The sequence below is a fragment of the Periplaneta americana genome, chromosome 12 (assembly GCF_040183065.1).
Source record: "Periplaneta americana isolate PAMFEO1 chromosome 12, P.americana_PAMFEO1_priV1, whole genome shotgun sequence".
Classification (NCBI taxonomy): Eukaryota; Metazoa; Arthropoda; class Insecta; order Blattodea; family Blattidae; genus Periplaneta; species Periplaneta americana.
The window spans coordinates 36,128,043-36,141,639 of record NC_091128.1 but is presented as its reverse complement, the minus strand read 5'-3'; the positions used below and the strand labels follow the sequence as shown (position 1 = coordinate 36,141,639).

General features: G+C 35.7%; 1 protein-coding gene across 1 annotated transcript in view; it reads left to right on the top strand.

Annotated features, from left to right (window-relative positions):
• The window catches only part of LOC138709950 (zinc finger protein 271-like), a 69,664-nt gene that overhangs the window by 36,523 nt on the left and 19,544 nt on the right, over positions 1-13,597 (top strand). The window contains exon 6 of the mRNA XM_069840635.1: positions 3,703-4,601. Within this exon, the coding sequence (XP_069696736.1) occupies positions 3,703-4,601 (899 nt within the window). The remainder of the gene's footprint in view (positions 1-3,702; positions 4,602-13,597) is intronic.

Below are 13,597 nucleotides of genomic sequence, written 5' to 3'. Positions count from 1 at the left end.
CAGAGACACACACGTTGTGGGGTATGTTAGATGTAGGAAGTACATATTTGGGATCATAATGAGAAGAACTTCGACGTTTTTATTGCTACGAAAGGATTTTCATTGTCGAACAGTCGAACATTGCACACAGTTTCCGAAAACCAAGCCTCTGGGAGACGATTTCGTGCAGCAGTGAGCGAGACGTCTGGGGTAATTCACCAGAGAGTTCCAAAATTGTGAAGTGCTGGTTCTGCAAAACTTCTTGCCGCACACTTTCCATCAATTCTGGCATCACCAGGGACCGTCCCAGTCAGCCACTATGGCTTCGTCGTGCACATTGGTTCGGCCTTCAGTGAATTGCTTGCACCATCATCTGACCATACTATCGCTCATAATTTCGGGTCTATACGTTGCACAATTGGCAGTGGATCTCTGCTGCAGATTGCTCCTGAGCATGCAGAAAAATATGAGAACTGCACAGATCTCGCAGTTGGCGGGAGACAATATGAGTGCAGACAATTTCTCCTAGTGCTGTGCAATAACTACTGCTGTCACAAGACTGAAACTGCACTGCATTATTCCCACATACCCCTTCTCTATTGTTACGCATGCGCATTCTCGTCCAACTAGTCATGCCATCTCTGGACGCGATAGGAATTTACTTCCTGGATGAACCTCGTATGTAAGCCAGCGATGCACCGTTGCCAAACTATACAGACTTTCAGCCTAATTTTCTAATTAACTGTGCACTTAATTACATACGCATAATAGATTCTTTATTTATTTTCATAGCACCTTCAATCTGCAGATTAAGGCCTCCTCCCTCTTAGCAGAATTGAACTGAACCGAACCATGTTGCAGTATATGCAGGGATTTACGGTTCTCCAAAGAGGCAGAAAAAGAAGAATTAAATATCTAAAACATGAAAAGGAAATACTAGACTCATGATATTTCAATTAGATATGCACTTATTCCGAAAAACTAGAAAACAATCGAAGTGACCCTAAAAAATTTTGGCAGACAATTAGAGAGGCAACTAACTTAGAACCGAAAGTGAAAGACGATATTACGGAATTGTATAATAAAGATGGTGTATTAATTACGGGCAAATTTTAAATCGCTCAGGAGTTTAATAATTATTTTTCAAACATTGGCATTGAAATTGCTTCTAGTATAAGAACTAGGAAGAGTGGTAATTTTTGTAGTAATATGAAACAACTACATTCTTCTATGTTTTTGTTCCCTGTAACAGATAATGAAATAATTAAACATATTTTCTCATTAAAAAATAACATAAGCCCTGGTGAAGATGCTATACCCTCCAAAATATTTAAACTGTTCAGTATTTTCTTGGCTAAACCGCTTGTTCATGTATTTAATTTGCGCTTCTTACAGATACATTTCCAGATAAATTGAAAAATGCTATAATTGTCCCTATTTTCAAATCAGGAGATAAAAAATGCATGAACAATTACCGACCAATATCTTTACTCTCATGTATATCTAAACTCTTAGAAAAATGCATAAAAAGTCGTCTATTAAATTATTTGGACAAATACAACGTACTTTCTTCAAATCAATTCGGTTTTAAAAATAAACTTGGCACAGATGACGCTAGTTCATGTGTTACAAACAAAATCATATGTGAGTTAGACCGAGGGAATAAATGCTTGGGTATATTTTTGGATATTCGAAAAGCATTTGATACCATTAACCATGATATTTTATTAGAGAAATTAAACTTGTTAGGCATTAATGGTCATGTTCTAACTTAATTTAAGTCATATTTGAATAACAGAAATCAAGTAACTAAAATTGTTAATGAATTTAGTTTTACTCAAAACATAAAAATAGGGGTCCCTCAGGGCACAGTTCTTGGTCCAATTTTATTCTTGATTTATATAAATGATTTGTTATTAACTGATTTACGCAAATATAATGGGGTTATATATTCATATGTGGATGATACTGTAATCCTTTTTGGTGAAAAATCTTGGGAAGGCACTTATATTAATGTGAATAATGGATTACAGGTAATTAAAGAGTGGTTTGATTCAAATGCTCTTTCCTTAAACACATCCAAAACAACTGTTGTTCCATTTTCACTAAGGTCCTGTGATCTTCAATCTCCTCAATCTTCCTTTAGGCTCAAAATTCATCATTCAGATTGTTCTCAAAATTGTGAATGTCCCATATTAACCGAATCCTCAGAAGTTAAGTATTTAGGCATTACAATCGACCAACACTTACGATGGAACAAACATATTACATATTTATGCAATAGATTACGTAAAACAATTTATATCTTTGTTATACTTCGGTCATATTTACCAATTAATGTTTTACGTCTCATTTATTTAGCTTTATTTCAATCCATTCTCCAGTATGGAATTTTAGGGTGGGGAAATGCTTGTAATTCTAATCTCACTCCACTAATACATATACAGAAAAGAATTATTAAAATATGCCTTAATAAACCAATTGATTACTCATCTGAGCATTTGTTTACTGATTTTAATGTTTTGAAAATTAAACAGATTTATTATATTGCCTTATTAATCTTCATACATAAAAACCGTAATAAATTCAAATTGTATCATCATAAATATGGAAATAAAGCATCCGATTTTATACGACTAGAGGAACCAAAGTGTTTTACAAGCACAGCTCTGAGCCATGGTACCTACTTTGGTCCAAGGTTGTACAATAAAATAATTGATAAATACCCAAATTTGGAAAATTTTAGTATCAGAAATTTCAAAAATAGCGTTAGGAATTTAATTTTTAAAGAATATATATTGATTTAATATGTATATGTATTTGTATGACTTAAATTGTTAAAATTGAAATTATATATTTAAATTTAATTTATTCCTGTAATTTTTTTTTCTTGACCCAGTTTTTGTCAAAAAATTATCTTTGTGTTTAGATATCTCCCTGAGCATGAGTTTTTTTACTCCTTCAGGGAAGAACCAAGATTATATTTTTGTCAATGTTACTTTATTAACAATAAACAATATTAACATATTATTAACAATATTAACTTGGAAAATTTTTCATTTTGGCTATATTCACAAAAAATTAATTAAAATTTCGTTCTACAGTGCTTCTTTCGATTTTAATGTTTAGCTGATGCTTCCGATAATTTACTTATTTCGATTCAAACATACGTAGGAAATAATTATTACAATAGTATTTTTTGTTTTATCACACAATAGCAGATAATCTGTAATAAAATTCATTAATGCTTTTTCGTTCATATTATTGAATTGAAAATTTGTGTATATGTACTATGTCAGCAATAGCTTTCAATAAACAAATTATGCTACCTAGAATGGATATGGATAATTTGTTCTCTTCACGAGAACTTATGATTCTCTCCGAAACAATAAATTGTGTTCCCGCAGTGGAAAAAAGTATTTTAAATCATGAATTCTCTTCCATTTGGTTCGATTCGTGCCACTATCTACTATCTTCCATTTAATTCCTTGTGATAAGAAACTCTGTTATTCAATTCCGCTAAGTGAGAGTAGGCCTTTGTATTCCTCCCACTGCGTGTATATCAGTGATATTACATCTAATTTTGGACGAAATTTAAAAATACTCGATAGAAATAGTGTATAACCTATTCATTCCTACTGTTTACATGTGATTCCTTGTAAAATTTTTGTTTTATGAATGCTTACTTTTCTGACTGTTTTATAGACTGATTGTGTATTTTAGTTTTGCAGATACGCACGACAGTATTATAGCATCAGAGTGTGAAGGTTTTGCACACGAAGGGCACATTGTTTCTCATCAGGCTGCGAAACATTCTGCTTCGTTGGCAAACGTTTCGCGGGATCATATAGACGAGGAGCGATTTAAATGCGAGGTCTGTGAGAAATATTTCTCGAGTTCGAAATATCTGAAAAGGCATGCGTTGAAGCACAGTGGCGTAAAACCTTTCAAATGCGATGTCTGTGGAATGTGTTTCTTCGAGTCAGCTAGCCTATTAAGGCATGAACGCGGGCATACTGGCGAGAAACCATTCAAATGTGACGTCTGTGGAAAGTCCTTCTCGGATTCTACTAATCTGAAAAGGCACGTCTTTAAGCACACAGGCGAAAAACCTTTCAAATGCGAAATCTGTGGGAAGTGTTTCTTTGAACCAAGACTGCTAAGATACCATGCGCATTTGCACACAGGTGATAAGCCTTTCAAATGTGATGTATGTGGAAAGTGCTTCTCGCAATCCTCACACTTAACAAGCCATAAACGCCAGCACACAGGCGAGAAACCATTCAAATGTGTTGAATGTGGAAAGTGTTTTTCTCAGTCTGGGACCCTAATAAACCATGAACGCCGGCATACTGGGGAGAAGCCATTCAAATGTGATTTTTGTGGAAAGTGTTTCTCTCAATCTGGTCACTTAACAAGCCATGCTCGGCAGCATACCGGAGATAAACCATACAAATGTAATATCTGTGGACATAATTTCACCCAGTCTAGTTCTCTAGTTAAACATGAACGCCGGCATACCGGCAAAAAACCGTTCAAATGCAATATCTGTGGATATAGTTTCACGCAGTCCACTACTCTAATAAGACATGAACGTCGGCATTTGGGCGAGAAACGATTGTAATGCGATATGTGGGCAATATTTTTTGGAATCTTGGCATTTTTATTTACATAGAAGTGCGAAACCATTCATATGCGATGTGTGCGTGGAGTGTAAAAAGCCGCGAACGTCAATATAATCAGAACTTTGACTATAGCGCATTTTAATGTAATGTCCCTGGATTGTGTTCCTGGAAAAACGAACGTTTGAAAATCTATGCATGCTAGAGGCGATATGCCATTCATATGCGATGTGTTTAGAGAGAGTTTGCCTCAATTGGTAAATTTTTTGTTGCATAATGACCTACACACGGGCTAGACATTGAGAAGTGGTAGCCCTAGTATTAAAATCGGGGGGGGGGGGAATATTTGGTTGTCTTGCTTGCGACTGTGGTCTATATTATTCACTGACCACAGTTTCACACCCGAGAAAGACAGGTCTCAATTTCAGTTGAGATTATGTGGTTCCTTGTGCCCTTCTGAAATTAGTTTCACCATCATTTCAGACATTTGGATCATTTCACAAGAAAAGAAACGAATTTTGTAAAAAAAAAAAAAATATGTATTTGTTCAATATTCATCTTCTGTGTCCCACAGAAGTGGTCTTAGATGGAGCAACATTAGTCATAAATATAATCTTGGCATCTACATGATTAAGTAGAGAGAATACTCCCATGGCTTTTAGAGAACCCGGAGGTTCATTGCTGCCCTCATATCAGTCTTTATCCTGAGCTAGAAGTAGAGAGAATATCTTGTAAAATTAAGATAATTTCGAAAGAAAAATGATGGATAGAATTTAATGTTTGAATTTTTGTCACTGTAAATGAAAATTCTACAATGCACTATCAGGTAAAGCTACTATTACTATATGGTGGATAACCACATGTGTTCACATGAAAGAACAATCAGTCTCTGAAGCTGGATATCAGAGGTAAATATTGGTATGCTATAACCTACTTATCTATTAAAATCGATTTGAGGGAGGTGGGATATGATGATAGAGACTGGATTAATCTTGCTCAGGATAGGGACCAATGACGGGCTTATGTGAGGGCGGCCATGAACCTCTGGGTTCCTTAAAAGCCAGTAAGTAAGTATAACCTACTTATCATGTTACTTACAAAATACGAATAACTTTCTCTCAGCATTGTAATATGTGCACTTCTTAGATACCGTGAGGTATAAGAGAATTCTGTACTTCTAACCAATAGCCCTGTGTCTATAAGTTACCATTAAGTAAGAAAGTTTATCTTATAATTAGTAACTCAACGTTACACAATTTCTCTGTAACTAACGTCACTCTTTTCTTTCACTAACGTTACATGTATGTTCCAGTCACTAACACAGAACCTACCATGACCAGACTTTTAAATATATCATTGACTATGTTGAAGAAGTTCCTATTGACCATCCTGTCAAAGTAATGTAATTGAAAAATGGAAACCTGGTGGAAGAAATTTTCACATCAGTGATGGCCATTTAATTTTAGAACATTTAAAAATATTCGTATAACATAGCAAGGCAAACTTCACAACTGGGGACAGTAATTCTGCTGACAAATTATGCCATTCCATACCAAAATGAAGTCATGGCAGTCACTGTTATCCTAATGACGCAGCTCTAACAATATATTAATACAGTTTTTGCTTATTTTCAAGAAGGAAATCTACAAGAAAAATCTTTTGTTGTCATACTATCATACTATATATTAAGGCGTTTTTCCACAAGCACTCTTTGTTCACTGCTATGCACACTGTTTAAATTTAGCACTGTCCCAAAGTGCTTCAAGTATTCCTGAATGCCGTACACTTTTTGCTACTCTTTTTGGGCTTGCAACTTTTTCTCCAAATCATCAAAGCACACAAAATTTCTTGATGAATTTCTGGATCGAAGATTACCACATGTTCCCTCACCAAGATTGAATTACTCGTTACGACTTACCAATACTTAGAATAGTCTTTTATAATAGTACTTTTAATTTTAGGCAGTAATTGCAGTAGATCTTATAGATTTTGTAAAAAAAAATGGTAGAAAATGCCAACGTATTTTTATAATTATTAACGTTATAAGTATTTGAATCCAATATAAATAGTAAGAAGAAAAAGAAAATTTGACTACGCAACTTCTTGTGTGATCACTGATAATGCTACAGCATGACTTTAAAAATAGAGGCATTTCCTCAGTACCATTATCCTAACGTCCATAAAGGAAAATTACAAAAGAATAAACTGCAGACACAAAGACATAGCGAAATAAATTGTGTGCAATAAATAATATTCAAATTCGAAATATTTAAAAAAGCAATATTCCATATAATAGACAGAAGAACCATGTAACATATAAAAGGTGCAAAAGTCTCAAGTTCATAAGAAGAAGTAGACTCATTCTGAACCTAACTTACAATGCAGGAAATACTATGTAGGCATCAAACTTTAACTATCCTACACTGATCAAAAAGGTATTGAAATACCTTTAAGAATGTAAGAAAATTTGTGTAAATTGTCCGAAGACAGATCTGAACCTCACAAGTGATAGGTCTACCGACAAGACACTACCTAAGACACAACTAGGCCAGGAGATAACAGGGTACGTGGTCAGTTCCTTTCTCCCTGCAGTGTATACATCACCGATTAGCTTACTAAATATGTGGCAGATTTTTGTTTAGCTCTTTCGGGCATGCAGTATTTCGAAGTTTCAGAAATACATGATATACTCACGGTCAGAATAATCTTTTTCCCAGCAACTCACATTTTGGGTAAATAAATAATTTTTTAACTCTTCCAGTTGTGATGGATGGAATTAAAATGAAACCATAGTTTGACTCGTCTGTTGAAACAAGCGACAACAAAGATATAGGAAAGAAACTTTCATCAGAGGTACTGGTAAATTGAAAGGCTCGTTTTAAATTATCGTTTAAAATGTGTTATATTGCAGATGTCTTGTAAATTATGCTAGATTTAACTTTTTTATTTAAGTAAGTTGGATATGTAAGACTTAAAGTAGCAGTATATCATATGTATATAGTCATATGAACACTTATTGGGAAATATGTCTCTATAAAAAATAAAGATCAGCATTATTGACAGAGTGAGCTACATCTTATTAAATCACAGCATCTTTCATGCGACACATTTCACATATGAGTGACATCTCCTATGGTAACTAAAATTGGAATTGCAAAATTAATTGTGATTATCGCTGATGGAATGTGGAACCGGTACCTCAAAACAGTTTGCCTTCTTTGACTTTGTTGGCCATTATCAGTGGTATGCGTCCAAAATAACCTACGTAAATTTGAATGTGATAACACGTTTCTAAGTAAGAAATCACCCGTGAAGGGTAGTCAGAAAATAATGTTTCCAATCAAAATATGATTAATTAGGCCCTATTATAATGTACTCCTGACTCCTGGTTGTTCCTCTCTGACGTGTCATCGTCGTGGAGAGAGGGTAAACGAGAGAGAAGGGACAAGAGGGCTGAAGCTTGGTTTCGGGGAGGTGATGATACCCTGATACTGAAGAAAATACTGTTACAGATTCAGGTGTTTATTTGACCATTTGCGTACTTCTCTAGTTCGTGAGCAGGGGAAACGGGAGTGCCATTGAGAAAATTTAGAATATCGAAAGTGTGGCCCTCTGACTCTGACTGAAGTTACTCGAAGCTGAGCTGTCAGGACACGATATGAGAGAGGTAACGGGAGTGCCTGGGGAGAACTGAAGACAATACAATGGGAGAATAGCTGTGGGGCTGGTATGAAATGAAGGGGATGACAACATAGAAAAGAGAGAATAAGGGAGTATTTGGGGGTGGGGGAAACAGGAGTGGCTTGAAGTTTCAAGATGTGGGGGGGGGGAGAGGAGAGCGAGAGAGATGGAACCGGGTTCGAGGTTAGTTCTCTTAATCGAGGGATCAACAAAAGTGCTTTGCGACTTTTCGAGAGAGAACAAGCTCTATAGGTGTCGAGGGATCACGAGCCTGGCTTCGCGACTTTTCGACACCAGGAGCGGGGAAACGGGCAACTCTTCTGTCGAGGAATGAACAAAGGTGCTTTGCGACTTTTCGACAGAAGAAGGGGTTCGAAGGCAGGACTCGGGTTGGGCAGACTGAGGCCGGAAAGATTGACGGGGAGTAAGTAGGGGTGCTCGGAACTACGGAAAGAAAGATTAGATGGCGAACTGTGTAGGAAAGAGTGAGAGAGATATGAGGGCTAGTCGGAGATGGAGCGCAAGTCGGTTCTCCGTCCCGGGGGTGGTGTACGTGCCGAGACACGTACGAACAAAAAGTAAGTATCTGCGCCTAAGCGAGAAGAGTGAGCACTGGACGAGGGTAGCTTGATAGCTATCCCCCGTCTGAGCCAGTGACTAATTCTGTTAGGTATCGCACCGTTTTATATACACCTTTCGGATTATAACGTCAACCAAACGTCTATTCTTTGTTTGGCGCGTTAGCGTGGTTTGGCGTCATGCTCTTGGCTTTACCGAGTTCATTCACTTCTGCTGTTTGTCTCTTACGCCGCGTGGCAAGCAGATAGCCGGCGGCATCGTCCATAATCTTTTACTCGCGCAAAGGTGCTCAGAGAACGCAACTAAGTAGTCTGCACGGGCATAAAAGATGACATACACAACAACAAGGTGGCAGTACATTTATTATACATTTTCTTAAATCCTCTTTATTTTCATTCTCAGCACAATTCATGCATTTCCAGTACAAACAGGTACGACGTAGGCCCACCTTCTCTTTTAATAATAACAAAATGGAGTTTGATGAGAATTTGATGGAAATTGAGGATAATTATGACAGGAAACGTAAAAAGGCTGTGAGAAATCTGGAGGAATGTGAACGAATTAAAAGAGCTAGACTGCAAGGAAAGGCGTATATTAACTGCAAGGGAAATGTGAAACTGAAGATTAGTACTGAGTCGTGCAGGTAACCTATTTGTACCCAGCATTCCAGTACAAGTGTTGTTTTACTAACGCCAACTTTCGGTATTCCTTTTGCCATACATAATCTCAAAACAGATGAGGTCAGTTTCTTCCTATATTATGAAGGGCAGGCAAATAAAGGACCAAATGAAACTTGCTCCTTCCTTGATGAGTACATAAATGAAAATTTGTCTCCAAGTATCAAAGAACAGAACCTCTCCAGCGATTGATGTGGAGGCCAAACTAGAAACCACTGCATGTTAAAAATTCTGCTTATCAATTACCGACTCTGTAAAGTTTGAACAAATTATTCACAGGTTTCCTAGACACGGTTACTCTTATCGTTCTTGTGATAGCGATTTTTTGGAATGGTGAAGCGGGCATTCAAAAAGAAAAATAGATTTTATGAGCTGATGGAAATCTGTGAAATAATTACATCTTCAAGTTTTCCAGGTAAAGTCACAGTTAATATGCTATCCTCTCAGGATATATTGGCCTTGTACCTCGTTTTTACCGTGACAACATTATTTAGTTAGTTTTAGCATTCATTTTATTTTGTACGTATATGTTTTGGGTTTTGTTAAGAATTTTAGATAAGGGCGCAAATAGCCATAGCAGCTAATGTGCCCTTTTAAACCCCACTAACTAATATATTGAACTTCAAGTCATGGTAGCCCAAACATTACAAAATAATTTGCTTGTCATTGAAAAACCGGGTAAAATTGTTCCTCAGAGCCGAAAGCAAGACTTCACAATTTCAAGTTTCATGGAATTCCAATATCATAGCTCCAAGAACTGCACAGTTGTTGCATCCCAATACATTGGTGGCATTGCGAAGCATACTGGAATAGGAATATCCACACGGGACTGACAAGAGGTAATATTTACTTCTGAAACTAATATCGCAATTATAAGAAATGGCGTATAATTCGTAACATAGAACAGGGAAGATCATCCAAATACAGTGTCTAGAATTATTGTCTTCTACGATTTCAATAGGCCTATTTTATTTCAAGGGTCAATGTCATCTAATTGTACAACGAGTCTAGTATATACAGTGAAGAAGCTCAATGCATAGGGAATATTCATCCATAGATGCTACTATCGCCTCATTACAGACAATGTGAAACAGTATCGGCACAGTCTATTGTTCCTAGTAAACTTACTCTAATCAACTCAAGCTTCGTGAATCTATATACTAGACTGTGGTACGTACCACAGTCTAGTTCTAGTATATAGTCACGAAACTCGAGTTTTGAGGGTACTAGGAACAATAGACTGTGCCGGTACTATTTCACATTGTCTGTAATGAGGCGATAGTAGTGATCCTAGTGGTTTGGAACTTTTTTTTTTACATTGGGGAATTTCATTGAAGTGAATTTATTTATGGCTGGCAGAGTAACTATCTCATGCCCCTTGTTTTAAAGTTGCTACCAGTGCACTTCATTAGAATCAGGTACCCAGCTTCGAAGCTGTTAGCCCTGTGAATTTACAGTATATTTATTTTCCCCTATTATCATAGTACAGGGTTGTTATCTAAGAAATTAGCAAGTTCTTTGTGATAGTAGAAGAGAAAGAGTGGGGGAAGGGAAGTGGTCCGTGGACCATTTCTTTTAGGGCTCATCCCGACATTTGTCTTATTACTCAAGGGAAACCACGGAAAAATCTTGAGCAGGATGAGGTGTCGTGCTGACGACAAGCCAATTGGCTTCTGTAGGGACTGTATATGTTGAGGTGGAAGGTTGTCGTTTAATCATGATTTATAATACAAATACAATAAAAAATACTTCAAAATTTTATGCAAGAAAATATCTAAAATGCATCTATGCAGCAAATAACGTGATGACCCTGAAACAGAGAAATAACATTATTAATGCATTAGTAGATTTATGTCTGTCTGTAGAGTCAAGTGATTGTTAAGTGTTCAATTTGATTTGCGTCTTGTACGTTGTCGTTCCAAGCTAGAGGGTGGAGTATGCTCTTAGGTCTTTTATGTTTATCTAAAGAAGGGTTGTAGTTACCCAGGGAAGAAATTAGTGGGTTGTTGCTTCTGTACGACTTTGTGTACGTGCAGAAGGCTTGATTTGAGATAATATTCTTGAATTGTCCAAATTTCTAGTTCTTTATGAATTAATCTAACAGGTGTTACTCTAGGCAGACCTGTAATGAATCTTAAAAGTTTGTTTTGGAAAACCTGTAATTTTTTAAGAAATGTAATAGGTGCATGTCCCCAAGCAGGACAAGCGTATAATATTACCGACCTAATTAATGCTTTATACAAAATCAAGGGAAAATTTTAAAACACGAACTGCACCTACCAAATTATGTCTTAAAATACTAAAAAGAGCAGATTTGTCTGCGTTTGCTGTATGTTTGTTTAAATGCCTGCTTGTATTTAATATTGGGTAGAGCTACACCATTCTAGAATTGGCAAGTCTGAGCTTTTGTAGTATATGTTCAGAAAAAGTGAGCCAGCAACTATCTATGGAAGCATGTGACTTATATACTAGACTGTGGTGCAACTTAGGACAGAAAAACTTCCGCTGTCTTGTACTTGAAAAAGTTGTCTATCTCCACTTTTACTCACCATGGTGTCATGGCTGCCTTGATATCTGTGGCTACTGAACATGCAATTGAATTGTTTCTGGAATATCTAGAATTGAACGCAAAAAATAGGTAAATAATATAATATTATACATTATTTTAGTCGGTAAATCACCATATATTCATCATGATAGAAACTAGCGCAGGACATAATAGTTTTCAATTAGTACCGTATATCGATGAAATATATTTTGATTTACAATAACGATTCAATTGACTGGCTTTATTATCAATAGTAATCTCACTAGAGCTTTTGATTTGTCTAGAGAAAATCAAAACTCGAGTGTGATTTAATTGACTGACATATTTTAGGAGAAAGGAAATTAATTGGGAAAATTTTAGAACATGGATTGCACCTACCAAATTATGTCTTAAAATACTAAAAAGAGCAGATTTGTCTGGGTTTGTCGAATGCACATCATTATATTTACGAAAAGGCACTTTTCAGTGCCAATAATTTATTTTGTGTGCACAAGGTTGGAATTTTGAAGTAAGAGGGAAAGGGTGCAATCCATATTCTGGAGTTTATCCAATTAATTTAATGGACATATTTCTGTAGGCCTATATTTACTACCTAGACACATTTCACTAATCAAGGATCAAGTTTATTCAGCTATTGGATGCAATAATTTATTGTTATAAATGAATGCTTCAGAATTATTTTTTGCACCAAGTCACATTGTATTGTATTTATTTACATTCCACGGTATTCGTACATAGCTTTACAGCTAGAATATGGAACACGTCAAAAAATCTTAATACTACCGGTACTACACAGTCTTAATTATAGCCTAGATATTATAGTCACAGTCCTGTTGAAATATAGAAAGAATGGTTTAAAATATAATAGTATAATACAAGTGGTTAGTATTGGTACGTAATACAAGACAAATATTCGTTCAGTGTTGTTGAATGTCATAAATATTTCATTAATCCTTTATCTGGAGAGGTCTTCAATTATAGAGCTGAATGCCGTCAGATCATGTGCAGGGTACACCACGAGGAAGTGGATTATGTTATACCCCAACTATACTAATAATAAATCTGTAGCCGAAATTTTTCTTGTAATTTTCGATTTTCCAAAAATAATTGGTCCTAATATATATATAATTAACCACCCTGAAACCGAAAATCGCATTTTTGAAATTTTTGTTTGTATGTCTGTATGTTTATTAACTTTTCACGCGATAATGGCTGAACCGATTTATATGAAAATTGGAATATAAATTAAGTTCGTTGTAACTTAGATTTTAGGCTATATGGCATTCAAAATACTTTATTTAAAAGGTGGATTATAAGGGGGCCTGAATTAAATAAATCGAAATATCTCGCTTATTATTGATTTTTGTGAACAATGTTACATAACAAAAGTTTCTTTAAAAATGATTTCTGATAAATTTTATTCTTTACAGAATTTTGATAGGACTGATATTTAATGAGATAAATGAGTTTTAAAATTAAAATAACGCCATCTAAGATGGTGCAATGAATTA